The sequence below is a fragment of the Poecilia latipinna genome, unplaced genomic scaffold, assembly GCF_001443285.1.
Source record: "Poecilia latipinna isolate Pla-1442-1.1 unplaced genomic scaffold, P_latipinna-1.0 Scaffold399, whole genome shotgun sequence".
In the NCBI taxonomy this organism is placed as follows: domain Eukaryota; kingdom Metazoa; phylum Chordata; class Actinopteri; order Cyprinodontiformes; family Poeciliidae; genus Poecilia; species Poecilia latipinna.
Window position 1 is genome coordinate 8,425 of NW_015113015.1, and position 24,591 is coordinate 33,015.

General features: G+C 38.4%; 1 protein-coding gene across 1 annotated transcript in view; it reads left to right on the top strand.

The window, feature by feature from the left end:
• Positions 1-3,160: 3,160 nt before the first annotated feature.
• Positions 3,161-24,591, top strand: part of LOC106950403 (polypeptide N-acetylgalactosaminyltransferase 18-like) — a gene marked incomplete at its 5' end in the record, with an annotated part of 69,363 nt that continues 47,932 nt past the window's right edge. Inside the window, 5 exons of the mRNA XM_015037240.1 lie at positions 3,161-3,368; positions 3,440-3,606; positions 7,514-7,700; positions 17,654-17,851; positions 19,633-19,747. Coding sequence (XP_014892726.1) covers positions 3,161-3,368; positions 3,440-3,606; positions 7,514-7,700; positions 17,654-17,851; positions 19,633-19,747 — 875 coding nt within the window. The remainder of the gene's footprint in view (positions 3,369-3,439; positions 3,607-7,513; positions 7,701-17,653; positions 17,852-19,632; positions 19,748-24,591) is intronic.

Consider the following 24,591-nt stretch of genomic DNA (forward strand, 5'->3'; position numbering starts at 1 on the left):
AGAATCTTCTGCTGCTTAGGTTTTTTGTTTCTTCAAAATTGATCAAATTATGCTGATATAACCCACAATGCATTTCTAGACCGCCATATGGGGTGCAAAGCAAATTTAAACATAACATATATTTGTTGCAACAAAGCTATATAAAGTAGTTATTAGGAAAATGTAAAAAAAAAACGACATGTCTCTACTGTAACAAATCTTATCTATTATGATGAATTAGTCATACTGAATTTAATTTTACATTTTCTATAGTTGATAAAGTGTCCGATGAACTAGAAAGTGATGGAAGCAAACTAGACAAAGCTAAATATCAATATCACTATTAATAAACTCATTGATTTTGCAGTGAGCTGGATAGTTATGGACCTATTTACACCAAGTCTTGTTTGAATGTTTTGCATGTAGTCACTACTACTTCAGCCTTTACAAGTATTTTACATGCATTGCAAAATGTCTGTAGAAGCAAAACTTACAATGTCTTTGGTTTGCACATTTTACACCAGAAACATTACAATGCAAAATGATTTTTTTTAAAAAGAAAAAAAAATCAACAGACATGTTTACGTCTAGTAACTGCAAAATACATTATTCTCATTTGATGAGTAGAGATTTTCATTTTCCTTGAGTCTGAACACCTATTTCTTTAAACTCTCCTGAAGGTGTTGCGCAATGCATTCATGCGACTTCAACACTTTCCCCCTTGATTCCTCTTGACTTCTGCAATGTGCCCTCCAGATATGTGAGGAACTTAATCTCGGTTTACATAAAATAATAATGAAGTTTGTTGGACACATGAGGGCAGAGTGCCACATAGGTTTTTTTTTTTTGCTCAAAAGCATAATGCATCAACTAAAAGCTTAATTAAATATAAATGGCTCATATCAAGTGAAAATGCAGGACAAAATAGAGCAGCTTAGAAGTCCTTAAAACTTTTAGTGATTCGCTATTCAGAAAAATGGAGGACGAGCCATTTGCAGAGCTTTTAGGATTCTGATTATGAGACAGCGAGGGGCCTTCGAGGGAGGTAGCATTTCACACACGAGAGCATTAAGCACGTCATTGGCAGAGGTGGAAGTACTGCTCTTCAAACTAATAAAAAAGCCATTGAGCTTAGAAAGGGAAAAGGCATTTTGCAGTCATGCTGAGGGCAGAAAAACAAAACAAAAAAGATGTGAGGCCTGGTTTGAGCCTGAACCTTACTATCACAAACAAATTAAATTTAAACTCTTTAGGTTTTATTTATTTAATTTACTTAAAAATCTCTTTCTATGTTGTTGTCACTGTTTAATGCACTAGGGAGTTTGCCAGCATGTTGCTCATTAATCTGGTCGGTTTCAGTTTAGGTCCACATGCACAGCATGGCATCAGATTTTCAATCATAGTTGCTACATTGCTGAATATAATTTGATCTCATATCACCATCTGATTGCTGCTAACTTCTTAAATGCTAAGCATTTGTTTTACATTTGCGTTTATTTTACAAATCAGACCGAGTTGAGAACATGCAGATGCAAACATGGCCGTCAAATCCCACTAATGGGAGCAATGTGGACGTATACGCGTCTTGTTTGCAGAAGTGGAAAGACGCGCATCGTTTTGGTTCCAGTGTTAGTTGTGCACTGTTGCATACAACACAAGATTCAAGCTGGCATGAGTTTAAAAAAACAAGCCCAGCTGTCACTCCAAACTGCTGGGGTCTTGTGAACGACACAGAGGTACATCACTTAATTTAATTTCCAAGTAGCATTCATGTTAACGTTACACTGTAAACGTTCAAAGAGTGTTCAATATGATGTAGTTCTGGGGAGAGATAGGTGGTTGATTTTGTGTCTAGTGAACAATTTCTGCATTGATTTTGGTTGTATAATTTGATCTTTTATCCTATAGCGATAACCCACTGTCAGTTTTCTGAAAAGATCCAACAGATTTTCAGTTTTAAAATGCTGGAAGTCCATGCCATTCTTCTCTCTATGACAAAAAGGCCAGCTGTTCCATCACAGATCCTCACACATCTGCTTCACTTGCCTGACATATCCTTGTTTCTTTGCTATGGTGAAAAGAGATAACCATTACCCGGGGAGGCAGAAAGTTTTGGATAACTAAAAAGTTCCTGAACAAATCATTAAGAACTTAAGAAGTGTAAATGAGAAAAGCGCTTCAGTTTCATTTTATATTACATGAATTCTTAAGGGTGCCGTTAAAAGATGCAACGATCTTGTGATTTCGTAAAACAAACAAACAACAAAAGAAGCTACGCTTTTAATGTGGGTTCCCCACTGAATCAACGTGCCGAAATCAAAGGATGGATTTGTCCTTAAATTTTCTAGAGGGGATAATGTGGTTTCTACTGAAATAAAATGGGTTTGTGGTTTTTATTCAGTCACTTTTTCAACACATTTCCTGTGTCTGCATCAGTGCTCCTGTGTAAGAGTTTCCTCCCATGTCCTATAGTTCATGAATATTCACTCTCAGATTATCACCTTTTTCCAAAAACAACAAACTACAACATTCAAATTTTTGCCTTTTTTTTTTTTTTTTTTTTTTTTTTTCTGTCAATCCCCATGTTTGCTAGCAAGTAATGTGCTAGAATATCTCCAGGCTGCTGTTCTCTTTTCATGCTGTTATTTTTAACCAAACCATGTATAATATTAGAAACTACCTAGTAAGCTTTGTTGTGATTTGAAATGAGCCGCTTTCATGGAGGATTTAAGCGTTGTTTGTGTTTGTTATTGTTCTTAATCGTGTAAAGTAAACAGCTTACTGCTTCACACATGGCAATGAAAATCAGGCTTGTAGTGCTCATTAAAAAAGGAAGAGGTATTACACTGGTCATGTTAAGAGTTTTTCCTGCACAAATGGACCTGCCAGCATAGTTTGTTATGACAATGAAATTTCCTGTCACCTCAAATTGCATTTGGGTTTCAACCTTTTCCCTCATGTTGCTTACATTATCCCTCCAGCTCTAAGTAAGCAGGTTTTTCATGAAAACCGCAGAGCATACTTAACGCTTAGTCGGAATAGTATTCTCCCATGGAGGCATCCCTAATAGAGCTCAAAGACATTTATTTTTTTTCCAGTCAATTCTTAACGGCAGCAGCTTGTATGGGCAAATACGTTGTTCAAAACTGTCTTGACTTTTTCCTCGTGTGTGTTTCCGCAGAAACCCCCCTGAAGGACGGCGAAGAAGCGGCGTCTTCCTCGGACTCTGCCGCAGACCCCGCGTCCTCGCTGTTCAACCACTGGGGTCGTGACCTGGGCCCAGAGAGCCGACGCGTTGCGCTCAAAAAGTTCCGCTACTTCGGCTACAACGGCTACCTGAGCGACCGCATCTCCCTCACCAGGCCCATCCCAGATTTACGACCGGACGGGTCAGTCCACCTTAAACTGTGCCATTACTCAGACCTAGAAGCGTCTGAATCTCTGTTTTCCTTCTCCTCAGATGCAGAAACATGTCTTATTCGTCAGACCTTCCCCAGCTCAGCGTAATCTTCATCTTTGTCAACGAGGCGCTGTCGGTTTTATTGCGCTCCGTTCACACGGTCATCCAGAGGACGCCGTCCTACCTCCTTAAAGAGATCATACTCGTGGACGACAACAGTAACAGCTGTAAGAATCCTAAACCTTTTTTTCTTGATCTTCTTTTTGATATGCCCCATTTCAGCAATAACATAGTTTTTTTGTTGTTTTTTTTTTTTGGTTCAAAGACAGAATGTCGGACTCATTTGTATATCCAGTCTGCCTGGAGGGCCCATTATGCTTCACATAAGAAGATGTCATGTATTTGGATAACTCTGTTTGGAATGATTTTCTTTGTCCTAAAACTAATTTTTGTGTGAGTTTGCAAAAAAACACTTTGCAGTTTTGCCAATATTTCTTTGCTGACATATGGATTTATTGCACTACTTTACACCCAGCCCGTGTACTTGTAGTTGAGGATGGTGGAGGATGAGTTATTCTTCCCTCTTGTACCGTTATAACTGTGTAGCCTCAGATTTCCCAGGAGTAACTGGCAGGAATAGCAAATAATGACATGGAGACAGAGCGTCTCCCTCATCCTGATGTTAGAAAGATGGAAACGTGGAAATATTTGCAAAGAAACATGAGTTTTGACTTGGAAAAAGATTCATTTTCCCTCTTCAATTGATCATTATTTTCTCATCATACTGTAATTCCAATCTAATTGGTATTCACATAAATAATTGGAGCTGCATGTGGAGAGCCATCACGTCTCACAATGTTTTGGTTCGTTGCCCACTATCCCGACTGCCCATACATCCAACCACAGTCATCTGTGTCGAAGTGTGGAAGTGGTGCCTTAGTAAAGAAAGCAGCGACTTTGCAATTAAAAACAAGTATTGTGTTAAAACATTTTTACATCTAGTAAAAGAATAAAAGTGGATCCCAACTTTTACAATACTGCAATTTGTTCACTTCATTACCTCACAGATAGTACAGGCCAACCAATTCTCTCAAAGTGTTTATCTCTGTGGAGACAACTAAAATCATTTTAACTCCCTAATTTGTTTGTCAGACATAGATTTTATGATGCAGAGGAATCAAACATGGTCTCAGCCCGTCCATACCTGGACATTTAGAAAAATTTCAATTTGGTGGAGAAGAGAGACAATTAATGACCTCCTTTTTTAAATTGTTTGCTTATTTTTACAGTGTACTAAAAGTAAGTGGTGTGTAAAATTAACTGTAAAGTTAATTCATCCCTTCCTTATTAAAAAAAAAGAAAAAGAAAAAAGTATGTTCTGAGTAGTAAAAACAGAGTTTGAGTCACCGTTTCTCTGAATATGCTTTCCATATTTAGCGAAGGTTAATGAGTTAATTAAAAGCAGATTCGGGTGCATCAAAGCCTGTTTTTAAGTAAAAGTCACTGGCTAGACATGGTCCTGTTTACGATGTAATTAAATGGGCTGTGGTAAAAGATGACTACTTTGTTCCTAACATTTTCCATTTTACCGCAATTTTAGCATATCTCCAACAAGTTTGCCCTAATTGAAAATAAAATCCTTCCTCTAAATTAACCACCTGTGCTGGAGTGCCAAATTAGTGTCATTTTTAAATTGCAGCTGGGAGCCGCACAAAATCTGTACATGGGCGGCAAATTGCCTCTGGGGCACACTTTGGGCACCCCTTAGGCACTTAGGTTATACAGTAGAACAGTGATCCAAAGCACTGAAGCAAGTCCACCTCTGGATGACTGAAAAATGAAATAATATTGGCAATAATAAAATATGAATGGCTGAAAAACAAAATAAAACTTTTTTTGTAATCCACAGACGAACTTGCAGTGTACCACTTGGCATTACTGCCAATCCATAATCAAACAGAAGCTGATTAAATCCCCCCAAAGAAATTAAAGACTTTGTTGTCACATTAAAAGGCAACGATCCAGACCTTGAGTCCAATTAAGTGCTGGCTCCTTCAGGTAAGCTACTGCAACAAAGTTTTGTATTTCATTTAGTGATTATTGTATTTTCTCCTTTAGGCCATGTGCTAAATTAGGACATGAGTGGGCATTAGCTTCACCAGTAGTGTGTGAAAACATAAATAAATAAATAAATAAATAAATAAATAAATAACTTGCTAAGACAGTTGCAGTCAAAGCCTGGATGTGACGTTCCGTTTCTGGGCCAGTGTTATTAATTGTTCCACGTTCTGCAGAGCATGTTGTATTTCATAGCTGCCAAATCTATAATTACTATTATGAGAAATCTGTCTCTGCTACATCGACTGCAGATTTTATGGGTCTCCCACTGCCCCTCTGTTCTTCTGTAATATAATATAACACGGTTTAGTTATGGTAGCTGCACATAGCTGAATGCTGATTAGTGTAGCAACTAGTAGAATAAACACATTTGTCAATTTCCTCAAATTGTTCTCTACTAATTCATTACTATTTATAATTCTCTAAGAAATGTGACTTAATCCTCTTGCTTTGCTGCCACTTTCAATTGCACGGCGGTAAGTAACAATCAAGACAGGTGAAGAAAAGTAAGAGCTTAAATAATAAATTCTGCTTATTGATCTACATGGTGTAATTAAGACAAATTAGCTAAAGCTGGTTGAAATGCAAGAGCACTTACTGTGCACTGCCAAGTAAGTAGTAAATTATCTAGGACATTAAAAAACACTTTTGAAATCACAAACCTGTTTGAAAAACAGGTGTGTGTGTGTGTGTGTGTGTGTGTGTGTGAGCTGTCAGTGTTTTACCAGCAGCAGTCAACAAGCCTGGGTCTATGAAAAATAAGGGATTAATTGTCATGGGGGAGTCAAGTGTTCAGAGCATAGCCAATCCCAGTTCATATATTTTCACCTTAAGATGAGTGGTTTAAATGCTGGTGTTGCCGTTACTGGCTTAGCAACACTAACGTTGTTAAGTTGTTTACCAAAAAATATAACGAGCTACAAAAGCTGCAATACTAGAAGATGCTAAAAATGTTTCTGTCATTTTCCAAATCAAAATGCTAGAAACATTTTGATTTGGATAAAGTCAATTTGAAAATTATCCACTTAAGTCTACTGGTACCTCTAAGTTAAAATACTGTGAAGAGGCTCAATATTTTTTTCACTTAATTCATAAAGTGAAATCAATATATTGCATATTGATTTCACTCTGCAATGCATCATCTTGGAGTGTGAAACATTTCAAGCATTTTTTTTTTTTTTTTGTATTTTATGATTGCAACTCACAGATGATAGAAAAGGGTTTCAGAAATCAGAATGTTGTGAAAAAATGATTGGAAATGCAAAGTACCGATCATTAATCAGCTAAATGGCTCTCAAGTTTTGCAAACCTGTAAAGAGTCATTGACACCTCTTAAACGTCAATAACCTGCAAAAGGTCTCTACTATAGGAGCTGGTTGTTTATAGAGTGCTGTATCTAAGCATATTTATCCAAAATCCATCCAAAATTGTAAGTTTTTCTGTACCTTTGGCGATGGCAACTTGGAGTTTAAAAATGGAGTGCATTGCTTTTACAGTTAATCTAAATAATATATGTCCGAGCGTGTCGCATATGCACACAATGAAGTGATTCCTGTGATACTCCAATCTCTTGCAATGGATCCATGTTACTTCCAGGTCAGAAACACACGGCTGCTCGTTAAAGGCAAGCACATTCTAGAGCTTCCAGGCTGATGGCATTAACGAATAAAGAGAATATGACAGCAGCCGTAGCCTGTAGGCACGATTACGCTGAAGAATCATAACAAGGAGATGAACATATTCTGTGGCCAGTGTGTACGTGTCTGTGTTTTCCAGTGACTATGTGCATTAGGAAATCATCTATGAAAAAAGATAACGATGTCAGTGACATTGTCTGTCGTCTGTTCTTTAATTTCTGTAGACCAGGGCCTGAAATGTTGCGTTTTAAGGTATCTTAGCCAACTTTGTGTTTTCGATTTATGCGAGTCAATAAAACTGATCAGATCGGTGTTTGAACAAGGCTCAGTAACTTCAGCCTAACGTCAAAGTGTGTTTCTGTGTTTCTTTTCTTTTTAGTGGAGCTGAAGGAGCACCTGCAGAGCTTCGTGGACGAGACAAACGCTCAGCACGGACCGGGGTTCGTCAAAGTGGTCCGCCACGCCAAGCAGGAAGGACTGATCCGGTCCAGAGTCAGTGGATGGAGGGTGGCCACTGCTCCTGTTGTTGCTCTATTCGACGCACACGTAGAGTTCAACACTGGATGGTGAGGAGAGAATTTCACGGAAAAAGAAATGAATCATCCTTTATTTGGCTTAGCCGTTCTATTTGAACGAGTTGAATCAGTTAGAGGTTGGTATTTGAAACTGTCCGCCCGGATCAGGACAGTCCTATGAATGACCGACATGAGCCCAGATTTTATTTTCACCCTCCACGTTGATGGCCCTTCTGCTCAAAGGGATGCACCAAACGCACAACAGGATAAGATCATGGATGAAACCAAAAGTAGCAGAGAAGAAACGGAACATATATTTCAAAGAAATAGTGGGAGATTGGTGTGAGATTTATGGAAGTGGGACGATTTATCATACAGGAGACAAAAAGCAAATACACAATGCATGTCTCGTGTAATGTTCTTATGAATACTTTCACAAATCTTTCCATTGTGAATATAAGTCGAATTTACACAACGTAGCTGCTGTTAAGTTAAATCTCAAAATACACGCATGGACGATGCAATCTCCAAATTATGTTTTCATGTTCAGGGATGTGAAAAATAAAAAAAATAAAAAAACTTGAACTTGAACTCTACGCTTATTCTAAAGGTTTTTATTGTTCAACTAAATCTAAAATTCTCAAGAAGGCAACTCACGTCACTTTGGCCATGGAGACGAACACCAAAAACATTAAAGCCCCAGAAGTTAAAGTATATTATTTGATCGACTAAAACAATGAATGAGTTGGGGTTTTTTTGTCGACACTTTCAGTGTGTGCTTGCAAAAGTATTCACACCTCCATTTTACACAATAAAGATGTGACATTGACACACTTTGAAGAATATCTCCCTTATCTATTTTTTTTTGTAGCCTCTAACAGGTTTTCTCCTAGAATTTACTGTTTTTAACTCTATCCATCTTCCCCTCAACTTCCTCTCCTTTAACATCTCTGCTGAAGAAAAGCATTCCCTCAGCATGATGGTGCCACCACCATGTGTCACTATGGGCATGGTGCGTTCAGAGGGAGGTGCAGAGTACATTTTCTGCTACTGTGTTTTTGCCTATGAACCATAAAAACTAAACTGCACACAGGTGGACTTTTTTTTTTTAAACTAGTTGCACTTTTATTAAGGGCCATGAAGTTAAATGGGACTGAAAACAAATGCATTCCACACTTTTCAGATTAAAAAAAAATACTTTAAACGCCACTTGACATTTTTCTTCCACTTCAAAATTATGCTGTACTTGGTCTGTTACATTAATTTCTGTGAAAATATTGAAGTTTGTAACTTCAGTAGTAGAACATTTCAATCTCCATCAATTCCTTTGAGAGGAGCTTTATAATCCAGTGAGACACCTATAAATTGCACGTGTGGCTATACTGCAAGATCGTAATAATTTAGACCCATTGTCAAGTTTTTTGCTCTCTTTAAACCATCTCGGCTTCTGCCCAAATTTGAAAAAGGCTTGCTCCCATCAAAGAAACGCAGGAACCACTCATCTCAGCGACATCTTTTATTTATCTTTCCTCTTTGTCTTTGGATTCTTCCAACTGACAGTGCAAAACCACCATGACTTTACATGGAGTAGTCAAGATAGTTACAGAAGTCACAGAGCAGGTTGAAAACCTACAAACAAATGAAACAAAAATCAATTACAGATCACAATGACCTAACTAACTAGTTTTCCAGGTAATGTTAACAACCTACTTTTAAGTTAACAGTGAATGAACAAATAAATAAACTACATTCTAAACCCATTGAATCAAAGGCTAATTTGATCTTCTGAATGCAGATTAAATGATATAATGTCCAGTTCCTACCAGTGCTGTCTTTGTGGAAGCTTGAAGCTGAGGCTCTTGGTCTGAAGAGATCATTGTGAGCACAGGTGTGCCAAGTTACCTTATAGACTTCAGATGGGCCTGAGTGAAAGGGATGGGTGCGCTTGATTCTCTCTGATGTGTGTGCCAGTTGGGTGGAGCTAGTAAATGCACTCACAAGTGTACCATTTGCTGTTTTAACTTGACACCCATTATATGTGCTGAGGCAGTGGGAAGACTGGAAACGATGAAGTGGTTCCTTCGGAAAGATCGCAGACTGATCAAAGCAGCATCGTCTCTCTCACTCGGTTCGCCTATGATTGCTGCAGTGAAGGAAAGGAGCAGCAACGTGTTGATAAGCTCATTCATGAAAAACCTTTTTGGATTTCTCTCGCTGCATGACTACTATCAAAAAGCTGTGTAGGTGGAACCTCCTTTTCTGTAAACTCGCCACTCAAGGCAGCTCTCAGCTGCAGAGGCCACTCGTTAGGTATTTATTAGCATTTTGGGTCACAGAGTTGACTGTGTAAAACTGGTTGTCATGACAGCAGACAGTCCTCACAATATAAAGTTCTTGATAAAAGTATACATTTGAAGTTATTGACATTTTTTGTCACAAACGTCGTTGCATATTTAATTTTAAAGCCATATGCCCGCGCAAAGTATCACAAATGTGTGACATAAATGGATAATGATGCATGTTTTTTCAGGTTTTTACAAAAAAACAAGTCTAAAAATTTTATTCAGTGGATTCTGATGCCCTTACATAAAATCCAGTGCAGGCAATTCAGTTCATAAGTCACTTATTCCAGTAAATAGTTTATGTGTAATTTGAAGTGCGTGAACATATAGTAGTAGTATGAAGACCTACAGGGTTTGTTAGAGAACATTAGTAAGCAGAGCAATTTTAATTTATCATCCAGTGAAGGAGTTTGGCAAAACTGCAGACTTATCAAACCATTAGGGAAGCTGCCAAGAGGCCCTTGGTTACTCTGGAGGAGCTGCAGAGCTCCACACCTCGGGTCTGAAAGTCTATGGACAGAAAAACTAAAGGTCACAAACTCTACAAGTTTGGCCTTCATGGAAGGAAGAAGTCCATCAGAAGTTACATTTTCAGTTTCCCTACATAGAAACAATCAGTGTGGCAGAGAAATCAAACTGAAACCCACCTTCCCCTTTGTGGCTCATGGTAGTGGCAGCATTTTGTTGCTTTTCTTCAAAGTGGAACTCATCAGAATTGATTGAGAAAACGGGTAGAAATTAATACACAGCAATCGTTGGAGAAAACTATTTTTAGTTGATATTCGGAGAGAGTTACTATACATTGTGCTAGAACTTCCAGGTGAATACAAACATACACCAGACTTTTCTGAATTGTATTTATTTATTATTAAATAAAAAGAAAAAATATATATATCTGCATTATGACTTGCATACTGTCATGAAGTGGGGTTGTAGGTGGTGAGGAGAGACGCTGAGACCCAGGTTATGGTGATGAAGAAGATGAATATATTTAATGATGATGCTCACAGTCCAAAAACAGGCAGCACGGCAGAAAGACAGGCACACAGCCAAATACCGGTAGCAACTGATACACAGGACTGAAACGAGAGCTAACGCTATCCAGGACTTAAACAGTTCTACTGGAGCGAACATACAAAACTGAGACGTTAGACACTGACAAACGACAAGGACCCGACGAGGAACACAGACAACAGGTGGGTTTAAATACACACGGGGTAATTAAGGAAACGAGACACACCTGGGGATCAATTAACGGGGAGGACAGGACAGAGACTCACAGGGAAACATAAAAAAACTCAAAATAAACACAGATCATGACACATACGTCAACCCATCCTGGCCGAGAGCTCATCTGTACATATTTTCAACAAAGTGAGTTTTACAAGAAAAAAAAAGTCTGCCCGTCTTTAAATGTTACAAATGGTTTCTGCATATGATGGACATTTAAATTATGTTAGTTCTCACTCAGCATAAAGTTCACAAGAAATTCTTCTTTTTCTTAACCCTCCCTGAGAAGATGGGAGAATAACACCAGCCAGCCATACCGAGACAAGGACGACAACACAAAGCAGGAATATTTCCTAATGAATCCATTAAGGACTGAATTACAAAGCAGTAGTTGATTACTGCCCCTATTAGCGTTGCTTGTTATGTTTCATCTGTCACGGTGATGAGGCCGCTCAGGCTCTCTAACATTTTAAGTGCCATTTTCTCTTTCCGCACAGATTTCATGTCAGTTTCTTTTTACTCCGGCACCATCTTCACCTCGGGGTCCCCCCCTTGAAAACGCTCCGCTACCACAACAGGGCTTTGTCCCCGTTAATCAGTTTGACAGCCCAAAATAACATCACACTCTCACGCTCGAATCAGAGTAACAAGCATGCACACAGTTTGCTCTCGAGCACATTTGTGCAAGCAGAGCGGGCGTTCTCGCTCGCACCGCATTACAGCGTCTGGGTTCGATCCAAAAGAGCATTTGTTGGCTGCTGTGTTCCAGATTAGAAAAAAGAGACACTTACAATGTTCCTAACCCTGCTACTCTAACACCCACACAAGCCCTTTATCCCTTACTCTCTCACTCCCTCTGCATACGCACCTCTTCATACACACACATCCCACACGAACCTCCTACGTGGCGGTACTGTGGGGGTACTGGTCTATGACTAATGAAATCCTTCTTGGCAGAGACGCAAAAGAGCACAGCTTGATTATAACGCTTGTAATATTTCTTCTTCTTCTTTTTTTTTTTAAATTGTGCTGAAATATTTATTGGTTTGGTGCCGATTGTCTGCGGATAAGTTGGAGCTGCGTCCATGCCAGCATTATTAGCAGTCAAACAAACGCAGCCGAACACACACCGAGGAACGAAGGAACAGTGAGCCTTGCCCCTCGAGTTCTTCCTGCTTTCATTTTTCTTCCTTCGCTAACAACTTCCTCTTAATCCTTCATCCTCCACGCTCTGAAGCACGCCCACTCCCTCGCAGATTTCGTATTTACTCAGAATTATCACTTTTTGTGGAAATTGAGAAATTGCTGTATAATTAGCCTCCATGAACTGATTGCCGGATCTACTAATTGTCTTTTTTCCCCCCTCATTGTAATTATCTGCAATGTTGCCTGTTCTGAGTCAAACACAAGTAATTACAGGGTGTTTTGTGTCAGAGTGATTGTCTAGCTGTTATCATGCTAATCCTCCTTTATCTTCGATGCTTTTATCTGCGACTCTCCTGTCATCTTAGCAAATTTTCCTTATGCAAAACAGGATGATTGCACAATGAGATATGATAAGGTGGGGCGAATATGTGGGGTTGGAAGCAAATCATTGAAAAGAAGGACCTTTGATTAATCTGCATAGCTTGGATCTAGTTACCAAAACGTTTTAAACAGAATCATAATAACTGGACACTTGCTTTTTTTTTTTTTTTTTTTAATGTATTTCAAAGTAATTGGGGTGCCTGTTTTCAATGGGTCCTTCAAATTGGGTCAGGATCCCAGAGCAGGTTTAGGATCTCCATGAATCAGCTCTTGAGATGATTGCCAGATAACATTAGTTTGAAAATTGACTGTAAATACATACAGCAGGAAAAAAAAAAAATAGGACATCTTGAAAAAGTGAAAAAAAAAAATTGTCATCCATTTCAGAAAGCGAAACATGTATTTCTTTATTTGGAACATAATCACAGAGTTGCAGAAAGTTTTGAGTATGTCCGTCATGAGGTTTTTTTTTTTTTTGGTTTCTTTTCATGGTGATGAATTGACGTGGTCCTGACCAGCACGGAGGGCAGAACTGCCAGTGCGCCATACTGTACTCTTATTCACCAGTTTGACTTGCTCTTTGAGAATTTAAAGCAGGACTAAAACCTTTCCACACCCACACCATACTGGCAGCACCACCAGTAAGTTATTGCACTGAACTTGTCGCTGCCTCTCTACAACTAAGATGCCCTCTCCATTCACCAATAAATACAGCACCAGTAAACCTTTAGTCACATTTTTAATGCAAAAAAAAAAAAAAGAAAGTTTAGCAAACTTGCACCAAATCCTTGCTAGCTCAAGCACAGCATTCATGGCCGTAGAGTCCGTACAACGATCATTTCAGCGTGAAGCTCATAAAGACGTACCACAAGAGAGTCATAAGGTGACATAACATGGGAGGGTTGTGTTGTGGGAATGTGCTGCTGGAGGTGAGAGCCTGGTGACGGTGGAGTAGGCCGTCTTGTCAAAGAAAGATATAAAAACCTGTCTGTCATGTAGAGGAAGTGGAGAAGTGTCATCTTTGACTTTCAAATTAGCTGTCATCCAGTGACAATCTGAGACATGTAGCTCACAGTGCAAAGTCTTCATCCAGGGTGTGGAGTGGGAGAATAACATGTTTCAAATAGGAATCGAATTGGTTTTGAAAATCTCTGAGTGTGTGGGCTTAAGTTTACTGCAATACGTAACAGGTTACCTTGATTACAATGATCATGTTGCGTCTTCACACTACCGTTTTTCATCAAAGTTTAAAAAGAATATTCCTCTTTAGGTTCAAAATGGAATACTTTGATACTCAAGATTGTAAAATCAAGTCCATTAGAGTTATTCTTTTCTTAAAAAAAAGTCAAATAAAGAACGAGAAACAAGTATGTATAAAAATTAAAACTGAGCATATTAAAATCCCTGGGTTCATAGATGGAATGTCATGTTGAATTTACCTCAAACTTTAACTTAAAAATAAGATTGAGCTAAAAATGTCAAGCAGATGCATATTCCAAGACTTTAATTAATTTGACTAAAAAAAAAAAAAAAAAAAAGAAAATGAAAGTTTATCTTTGCAAAAACTTGCTTGAAGACATTGTTGCTCTTGGGTAATAAATATAATTCCATTTTCTTTGCAATAAATTGGTTGATAATTAATTGGCATTTACTGAGGCTACGCTTCATTTAAATTAGAGTTTCCCAGAGACTCAAATCACCAAAGACTTTTAGCATTCAGTAGTGAGGAAATTGTCGTTTTTTTTATTTTTTCTAAAGCTTTTAAGCCTTTACGATTTCTTAATGTGGAGGTCTCACTAATTGTTTTCCCATTACTATGGATTTTTTTTCCCCCCTCCGGCTTAGTACAGGGCTTGCTAAAAATGCTGACCATGTTTCTGTTTTGCTGTCTAGCATAAATATCCGTTTCCAGAGATGAGGTTCATCTGTAAGGAAAAGACAGAACAACACAGGAGTTTCACCTCATCTCTAATCGCAGAACATCAGAGTATTATTAATAATCTGTCCATACTTATTGGCACTCTTGGTAAATAAGTCTTTATTTCTTTCAGTAGCAAAGTCTCACAGTGATCATAATGTCATAATGTTAACGTTGTGCATCTCCATGTTTTCCTGTAGGACAATTTGTCCTGTAATGTAAGATTTCACAAGGTTGGACCAGTGAGAGAGAGGGAACGCGTTATTCCATCCAAATTGTTCAAGAGTCCTGACTCTTCTCTTCTGCTCATCTCAGAGTTTGTTTTTTTTAATATACACTGCTCAAAAAAATAAAGGGAACACTCAAATAACACATCCTAGATCTGAATGAATGAAATATTCTCATTGAATACTTTGTTCTGTACAAAGTTGAATGTGCTGACAACAAAATCACACAAAAATCATCAATGGAAATCAAATATATTAACCAATGGAGGCCTCGATTTGGAGCCAGAAACAAAATTAAAGTGAAATGTTCCCTTTATTTTTTTGAGCAGTATATATATAATTATTTAGAGCTGCAAGACTAAAATGACAGTGGAAGACGTTTTATCCTAGATCTGCAAAGCACCTTCTGTGTTAATTTTATACATATTTTGGAGAAGTTCCCAGTGATTACCTAATTTCCATTTAATCCAAAAAAATACTACCCAAGACATCCTGATATTTCCTGACACGGCTCCTCCACAGTGGCTATGAGACGATTTCCGCATATTCACTTTTATTTTTATTCCAACATCTTTGAGTTAAAACCCTGTTATCTAGTAAAGCCAGATGAAGTAAACTGAATTTGTTTAGGTAACTTTTTTTCCAGACATGCTTTTTGCACAACCTGCTAAAAAGCATAATATTAAAGCATATATAAAATTCTGCCTTAATTCTTGCTATAGTGCAATATTATCTGGTCTTTCCCATTTCCGAGAGAGACTAAAACATGAGACTTGTTTCACACAATGTTTAAGCCCATTTATTTTATGCATTACATTTTATGGGAATTATTAGTAGTGTAGTGTGTTACTATCAGTGTCCTGGCTCTCTCATTAAACACATAAACAAGAATAATTACACCATAAACACTTAGTTCCCGCAGGAAACACTGAAGTACACTTTGCATTTTTAAACGACAGCCCTCATCAGCAAGCTCTCCCATAAGAGGAAAGATTTAGATTTTTTTCTAGATTTTATTGCCTTTATTCCAGCTTTTTAGTATAACTGTGCAGCGATTTCAATCCTCTTTTTATTGTCGTTAAGCATTCGATAGACATTTTATCTACGAGAGAACTGTGTAATCTTGCAAGGTTTAAGCTATTTAAAACTTCTCAGTTGAGACTGTTGGTTTTCCAACGAATCTTTTTAGTGAAAATCTTTAGAGGAAAAAAAAAAGTGCAGATCTAGTATAAAGAAGACAATAAGTGATTTACAGGTTTCCCTTCAATACTGAAACAAGGTTGAATTTTGCTTCTATATTATGACAGCTAAGCCTGATGCAGGAAACTTGATTACTTGTCTAAAAGTGCTGAACATGTGGGTCTTTGTCCCCAGCTTTTTTTTTTTTTTTTTTTTTTTTTTTTTTTTTTTTAAATATACGCAGCAGTATGTGATATCTGTCCTTGTTAAACTAACTGGACCCGGGTGAATACTAAGTCATCTCACTGTTCCTGCAGATTTGCATCCACAGGATCCCGTATTATCTGATTGTGACCTGATCTATAAGTTCATAATCCCTTCTCAGCTCTTTGAAGTCTCCAGATTTTCCCAGATCCCTGCGTGACAACCAACCTCATCAACAAGAGTACCAGGTTTTCCCCGTGCGTCCTCTTTGATTCAAATCAAAGGGTCAAACGGGGTTTAGACCGATCTTCCTGGGAATTCATATTCTAGACACCTAACTTAGTCCTTTCTCTGATGGCACCTTGACATCCGTAAGGAGTCAACACCTCCGCTTTTAGATTCAGTTTTGTTAAAGGTGGCTCTGACCTTTGTGATCCAGTCTCACTCTGCACTATTGATTCAGTGCACACAATAATTACACCATATCGGTTTATGAGTTATTTTTTTATTTTATTAAATCCTAATAAACATGAAACTGATAAATAAATGACAAGAACTACCAAAGCATTTATGACAAACTTGCTTCAATCTCAAATCTCTTAGTTTATGTAAGATAGTTGGCTTATTTTGCCTGCTATGGCTACAGTATGGCTGTCAAAAACTAAGTCACGCATTTATGTGTTTAAAAGTGAATTAATGAGTGCTCACCAAGAAGAGACATTATAAATCACTTGCACAATTTAAGAGCACACCTATTAGTTTCTATGTATAAATCCCAGATGTTCTTAAAACTTAATGTTGTGAGACTAAAAGAGACCTTTAAAATATCATAAATCAAAACTGTTACAGATAATGGAGACAATAGGCTGAAGCAGCTTTAAAGTTTGTGGGTATTTTATTTTCTAAAAATCACTTTAGAAGGACATAAAACAAAATTCATTTGTCTTTGTAAGTTGTTTAAATGTTAAGAGCCATTTAGTGGTGCCTAAACACTTGCTTATACAGGGACTGACTGTGGGACACATCTCATTTGAAGAAGAGTGGAAATAAAATAGAGTAGTTATTTATTATGCTTACCGTTTTGTTTGTTTATGAGAATTAAATGTGAATTAAAATCCATTGCTAGCTGGTTTTGGGTCAATAAAATGGGAGAGGTTTTCTCCGCCGCTTTCAAAACAGGAGGAGCCGCGTTCTTCCACTTTAACTATTTTAGATGCCTATTAAAGCAATTACAATCCATTTCCAGCCACCAACTTTTTTTCTCTCTCTCTCTCTCTGTTCATTTACGCGCAAAAAAATATACTGAAATCCTAGAAAGATCCATTTTGACGTTAAGCTTTAAATGCTAACAGTTGTGCGCGCTCCGTCTCCTCGCAGGGCAGAACCGATCCTGCAGAGAATAAAGGAGGACCGAACCAGAGTGGTCTCGCCTTCCTTTGACAACATCAAGTACGACACATTTGAGATCGAGGAGTACCCCCTGTCTGCTCAGGGCTTCGACTGGGAGCTTTGGTGTCGATACCTCAACCCACCAAAGTCCTGGTGGATGCTGCGCAACCACACAGCTCCCATCAGGTAAGCAGAAAGCTTCCTGTGCATTTCTACTGAGAACATTCCAACAATATCTGTGGGGGGAAAAAAACAACAACAACAACAAAAAAAAACCTCGGTTGTATTAACAAGCGTTAAGTAGCAATAAAGCGTATTGAAGTGTCTTTGATGAGATCACGTACCATGTTCAATTTTACGTCATGATGATTGAATTCTAATTCAAAAACACTTTATTCAAAATGCATCACGCATTAGCAGTAACCCGCTGCAACAGAATTGCAATATAGAACAATCACGCAATGTTACAAGCCAATACAGGCATATTACCAGAAACTCAATACCTGTGGCCTGTGTGATTAATACGGGTTGCAGGGCCTGATTTTAGAAATAAACCCAGCAGTAAAAGCAAAGTTGCTTACTCATCGATATCTGCGAAAACCTCTGCAGCTGCAAGCAAGCAAACACAATGTTTATAGATTGTGGCAAAAAAAAAGACACATCTTCAATATTATGACCAAGAAAGATGAATAGCCCCAACTATTTACTTGTCTATATGACCAAATACCTGAGAGCAAGAACCCTCCAGCTTTTTGACAGTGTTTTCTGAAACTCTGCCTTACTTGCAAGGAAATAGTTGACTAGCTGATTTTCAGAGTAGAGACAAATAAGACATTTATAAATTCTTCCATTTTTAATAGAGCGGCAAGAACCCAAATGCAGAATCAAGGCATTTGGCAGCGTAAGAAGCGTGAAACCAGCTAGCAAGATACCACTGTGCATGGGAGGATGAAACGGGTCGGATCTGAGCAGCGGTGCTCCAAATTTCAGCTGCTTGTATCCACAACCTGTGCATTCAGTCGTGACTTTTTTCTGATGACATCGTGTGAGACTTAAAAGGCGACTAGACCAGTAAATCAGTAGATTCACGTTTTACCCTTGTTAGCTGAGCTACGTTCACTACAGTTATCTGTGGCTTCACGAACATTACTGCAGTCCATCCTATTGTTGGTCTTTAAAGCTCAAATATTGACCTGAACTGCTTCATTTGAGGCAGATACTGACCCCTGATCCAGAGGGAGCCGTCTTTCTGGTTCAGAGAGCCATGACCCTCTCTGACTTAGAGGAACTGACTTTTTTTTTTTTATCATGGATGTCTCACACAGCTGCACGCTGCTCCGGTGGCAGCTGAAGATGCTAACAGAACCGCATCATCTCGAAAAAGCAAAGTTCTCCACCTCTATTCACAGATAACTGTGTTATAAAAAAAAAAAAAAAAAAAAAACGACCATAGTTTATATATGAGCCGTGATCTCAATGTGATGTTTGATGTTGAAACCCTGCCGTGGGAGCGTTGTCTGTTTGCCAATCTGTCTATCCTCGGGGAAGAAAAATTCCCCCCAACAAGTTGTTTTTGTCAGTCTGTTGTATTACATATTGATATGAGGAGATGTGTGGGACTGACGGGATGAATACTAATCGGAGTTATTTTTCCACTCCTGTTGATTCAGTTTGATGTTGATCCCTCCTTTTGAACAACTGCGCCGTTTGTTTGTATGACGACACATAGGTTGAGTTTGACATGCTAAGACGTTTCTCCAGAGCTGCGAATATGTAATGTTCTCGGGATAAAAACACAGCCCCTCGGGATGCGATTTCCAGTGTGGGCTAATTGTGGGTTAGAATAAAGCTTTTTGTATGTGGGCTTCAGAGAATATTTGCATTTAAGCTCCCGTATTGCTTTGCATTTAAATCAATTTTTTTTTTTTCTGACACCTCTCCTTCCTCCGTTTCCTTTTCTATTTCAGGAGTCCTGCTCTGATTGGCTGCTTCGTGGTCGACAGGAAATACTTTGAGGAGATCGGCCTGCTCGATGAGGGAATGGAAATTTATGGTGGAGAAAATGTGGAGCTCGGCATCAGAGTAAGACGAATCTCTGCACCCGAGGATGTTCGTAATCTCTGTTGCATGGTGCCATCTGGAAAAGTGTCTTGCAGCCATTGTCACTGTCTGAATTGAAATAATCTTAATTGTAGCCTCGTTCCTCCTGCAAAAGGCAGACGAATGACCTTTCCTTTGATATAATGGGAGCTTTATCTGTCATCCGCGTTTTTCATTTAGCCTGACTCAAGCAAATCGAGCTGATTATTAATGTTTCGACTTCAGTAAGATAAAAAAAAAATGTAACATCAAAACTTCAACATAGTGTTGAAAAGACAGTGAAACACCTTTGAAATAAAGCAACATTACTGGTATATTTTACTTTATATTGCTATGAAGGTGCTGTATTTATTTTCAGTTTAACACCTGCTTTTATGCTTTAAATAAATTCAAATGTATAGACTTAGATTTATGCATTTACAAAATACATATAGCTACACAAAATTTATTTAGATATGATTGAGACCTTAAATATTTACACCATACTTATTGTGTAGATGTATACTTTTTAATGGATCCTGGAGCTCAGCCAGTTGTCTCAATTTGTATGTTAGACTCATAAAGATACTAGTATTTTTACACGGTTCAAAGGAACAAGCAGACGGCTTTAAATAAATGTTACGTGAAGTTGAAGCAGGTAGTCTGATGATGATCTTTTTTTTCAGCTATTTCTTTCAGTTCACCACTACCACTGACTGTGAAATACACTATCACCATGACAACTATGTTTGATGTTTCAGTGTTTTTGGGTTTGAGATGCTCACCTTTACTCCTTCAGAGATCATGTCAGTGTGGCCAAGCAGCTTAATCCTAAAGTCCTTTTATCTGGTTGTCCATGTGGCGGCTTACGTATTTCTGTCAAACTTGAGTTTTTGGGTCGGTTGTGTTGGCTGCAGGAGCTTCGGCTCTCTGACACAAACAAACAAAAAACACATAAAATATTCTATGTAAAAATTTTGACACTACCGTGATGGTATTTTATAAATTATTTAAAGGATCATAAGTTGGAAAAAAAAAAAAAAAAAAGCACTCTCCTGCAATTTGGGTATTTTACATCAATGGTGGACTGACCCTTAACCTGCAACTCAAGTCTGAGCCAACCTTGTTACTCAGTTTTGAGAAATCCTTAAATGCCTCTGTGGAAATGAGAAGATGTATTTAACATTTTATTGAAAAATTCCTGGAATCCTATCGATCCAAATAAGCCACCCCTCCAACGCCACCACTGCACAGACTAATTATCTGAACACTGATGTTATCATAAAGGATTATTTGCTCCCTATAAAATGCAGCCCATGATCAGACATCCTCCCTGCAGGAGAGCTCTCAGTGTTGCAGTCACAACCCTGACAGTGTGTGCTATTATGAATCGAGTCAGATGTTCCCTCCAGCTGCTGGCTGCTCTGCGCACAATCCGCTTCTTGCCTGTGCCCTAGAACAGGGCTCAGAGTCACGCACAACCCTCTGAAGGAAGAAAAAAAAAATGGTGACAAACACAGAAAAGAAATGCTGAGGCTCTTCAAAGCTCTTAGTGATCTTAGTGATCTTACTGCTTACTGCGCTGATCTTCACATGTTTGACATTCAAGGTGGGCGGTAACGGGATGGGTTATTCCTCTATGGGCGTTGCAAGAGCGCACACTAAATAGCTGACTCAATTACAGGTGGACTTCTTAGTACTGATTTGTTATCATTTAAATGCCACATCCGACTTAAGCACTGTTATCAACCATTAATAATCACAGTGTACCCGTCTTCTGATGACTATTCCAGCACAATGCACAGCGTCCTGAGGTTTAGATCTTCTTAAATGCATATCTTCAACGTGTCAATGAATCGGAGACGAGCCTGGTAATTGAAAGGTCTGCCTCCTCGTTGGAACCGCTTAAAACCTAGAACAGAATCCTATGTGATAGATCAGATCTCTAATATAAAACTTCAAAATTCAAGAATTTTGTTTTTAATGGGGAAGCAAAATTGAATACAGAGAAGCAAACTTTTGTCAAATATGTTTGTTTGTTGTTTTTTTTTTTTTTGCATTCTCTTGCTGCAGCATTTTGGACCAGCTGACAGCTTTTAAATTTGGGAGTGGGGGCTTTTAAAGAATCGCAGTAATTTATTCTTTAAAAATAAAGACGTGGAGTAGTTTTTCTGCAGCATTATGGAAAAGGTCGTCGATGTTATGCAGGTGAAAAACGGATCTTGAAAGCATCTAGATTTAAAGCAGACAACTTGTGTCAAACATAAGGATGCAGCATTTTGTGGACAGCCCAACACATCTGGTCCCATGGCTGACTGCTTATAGACACTAATTTGGTTTGTACAGGCCAGAGCACATCCCATTGTGAATAAATTTAGCTGTTTGCACTTTGTCCTCTTCTCCATTGTTTGGAAAAGGTGGTTCTGTGATTTACCAATTCTTCTTATAGGAGCTATTGATCCTTTCCAAGCTTATTAAAGCTGAGATGCTCCAGTCCTTACCCTCTAAACTCAAGTTAAAAACAACAAATTGTTGTAGATTTCAACTGAGCTCAACATTATTTTATTTTTTACGTGTCTGTTGCTGTAATCCGTTGAAATGGTTGGTGCAGCATTAGTATTGGCATGCCATTTCTACCTAAATGGTCCCGCGATACATGAGATCAAATGAAATTTTAACTTGCCCGTTTTCGCAGAAATATCTTATTTTACCAAAACACATCAGGAGTGATGGGAAGAATCAATATCTTCACTCTTTTGCTGACTTCGCACCATAACACTGTAAACTGCTCCTCTTTTAGATCAATGATTATGCAAATCAGTGATGATGTTTTGACAGAATCAGTTGTCCTTGTGTCTCAAGGGCTTTTCTCTTACTCTAAATAATTCATCGCGTGTGAAGTTCAGCCCAGGGTTTAAGGCAGAGAACAGCCAGTTTGTTCTATTTCTATCTGCGTCTTTCCAACCAGCGGCGCCTTTTGTTATCATTGAGATTTATTTTCTCCGCCCCCCCCCACATCATTTTTTTTATTTTTTCGCCAAAGCATTCAGTATTTCTGGGCCTATTGTGATAAAAACTGCTTTCATGAAGCTTCATCTGCGCCTCGGCACGTTATGGTGCGCATTTAATCCTCATTGTCTCAAGACAGCTTTTTGTTATCGCTACAGGCAGTCTCCGCTTGATATGATTTATAACACGCAACTTCACTTGTTGTTTTATTATCTTCTCATTAAAACTTCTGAAAGTCCATAAGTACAATTTGGTGAACATCAACCAAAAAAAAAAAAAAAATAGAAAGAAAAAGTGCAAGACTAAGAAAACAGTTACGAGTTGTGAATGTTCTGCATGGCAGTTTTTCCCCGGAGGAGCAGATTTTTAGTTTGAAAGAGAAAGAAACAAAGCCCACCACCTTCTATTCATATTTTTATCCCCTCTCTGTACTTCCCACTTTATCTCCCTTTGTCACATTTTATTTAATGTTTCACACAATTTCTCCTTTTTTTTTTTCTCTTGTCTTTTTTTAACATTTGTCTCTATCTCGCTCTGCACACCCACCTTCTCAGACACTGTTTGCCATACTTGAAGAATACCCCCTCATGCTCTAACCCCGTGTTGTAAATCTAGGATGGAGAGAGCTGCGAGGTATTTCTGCGAGTGGCATTCACCACCTCAGAATTTGGCTCTGGTTTTATGCTCCTGTCTGGGCTCTGAGCCAGTACAACAGTTTAGTTATTGCTCTGCAGCAGCTCTTTGCTTTGAATGGACGCAGGCAATGAGGCAGCCCTGAAGGAAAGATTTAACACACAAACACAGCAAGGGTTGCTATACGCATTTAAAAAAAAAAAAAAAAAATTAAAAAAACATCCACGAAAGTCTGGAAATGCTGGACCTACCAAGGAGCATCTTTACAGGAGTTAGTATTGGTTTTGCTCTTAAATTTGTATGGGTAACAAAGGGACCTTTGCGGGGGAAAAAAATGCGGTAAAAGCAGCTATAAAAAGGACAGTTTTTGGAGAATATTAATTCACGTCTTTTCTAAGCGTGCTTCCTGACACGGAAGTACTTTCAGTCATCTTTTCACCATCCTCACTGTGGAAAATAGTGCAGGGATCATCATGCTGTGAGGACATATTTTTCTGCAGCGACTGAGAAGCTGGTCAGAGGAAGATGGATCAAGCTAAGTACCACATTTTACTGCAGTATACCAGTTAAAACCTGCAATAGACGTAATAGTAGGTTGAGTCAAGATTGAGATGCTTCAGATAAAAGTATACCCATGTATTAGATTTAAAATGGCAGAGAACTTTTGGTTAGAAAATATGTACAAACAGGAAGAATAGAGGAAAAATGTCAGTTTCTATGTGTGCTTATTGATATCAAAGAGACTTGCTTCTGTGATTGCAGTGAAAATCGTTTCTACAAACTATTAAATCAGTTGGCAGAATAGATGTGCACACCACACTGTATTACCCTTTTATTTGTGAGAAGTTTTTCCTTCCACTGTACAATTGTGCCGTATGTTGTGTTGATCTAGCTCAACAAACAAACAATCTATTGATGTTTCTGGCATTTAGTTGAGAAAATGTGAAAAATTTCATTACTACTTTTACAAGGTTTGGCACAAAGACATTTAGAGTAAAAATCAGGACGGCGCCAAAGCTGGTTCTTCTTTCTTTATTTGTTAATCAGGGTGACCTTTCCTTCCTTATTATTAGTTCCCTGAAAAGAAAACAGGATGATGACGCCAGCCTTTTTCTGAGAGGTTCAGACAGTTTCTGACAATAAGCATTCTCAGTGTTTGGACAAAATGATTAAGTGCTCTAACATTATGTTGAGGCTGCTGTGTT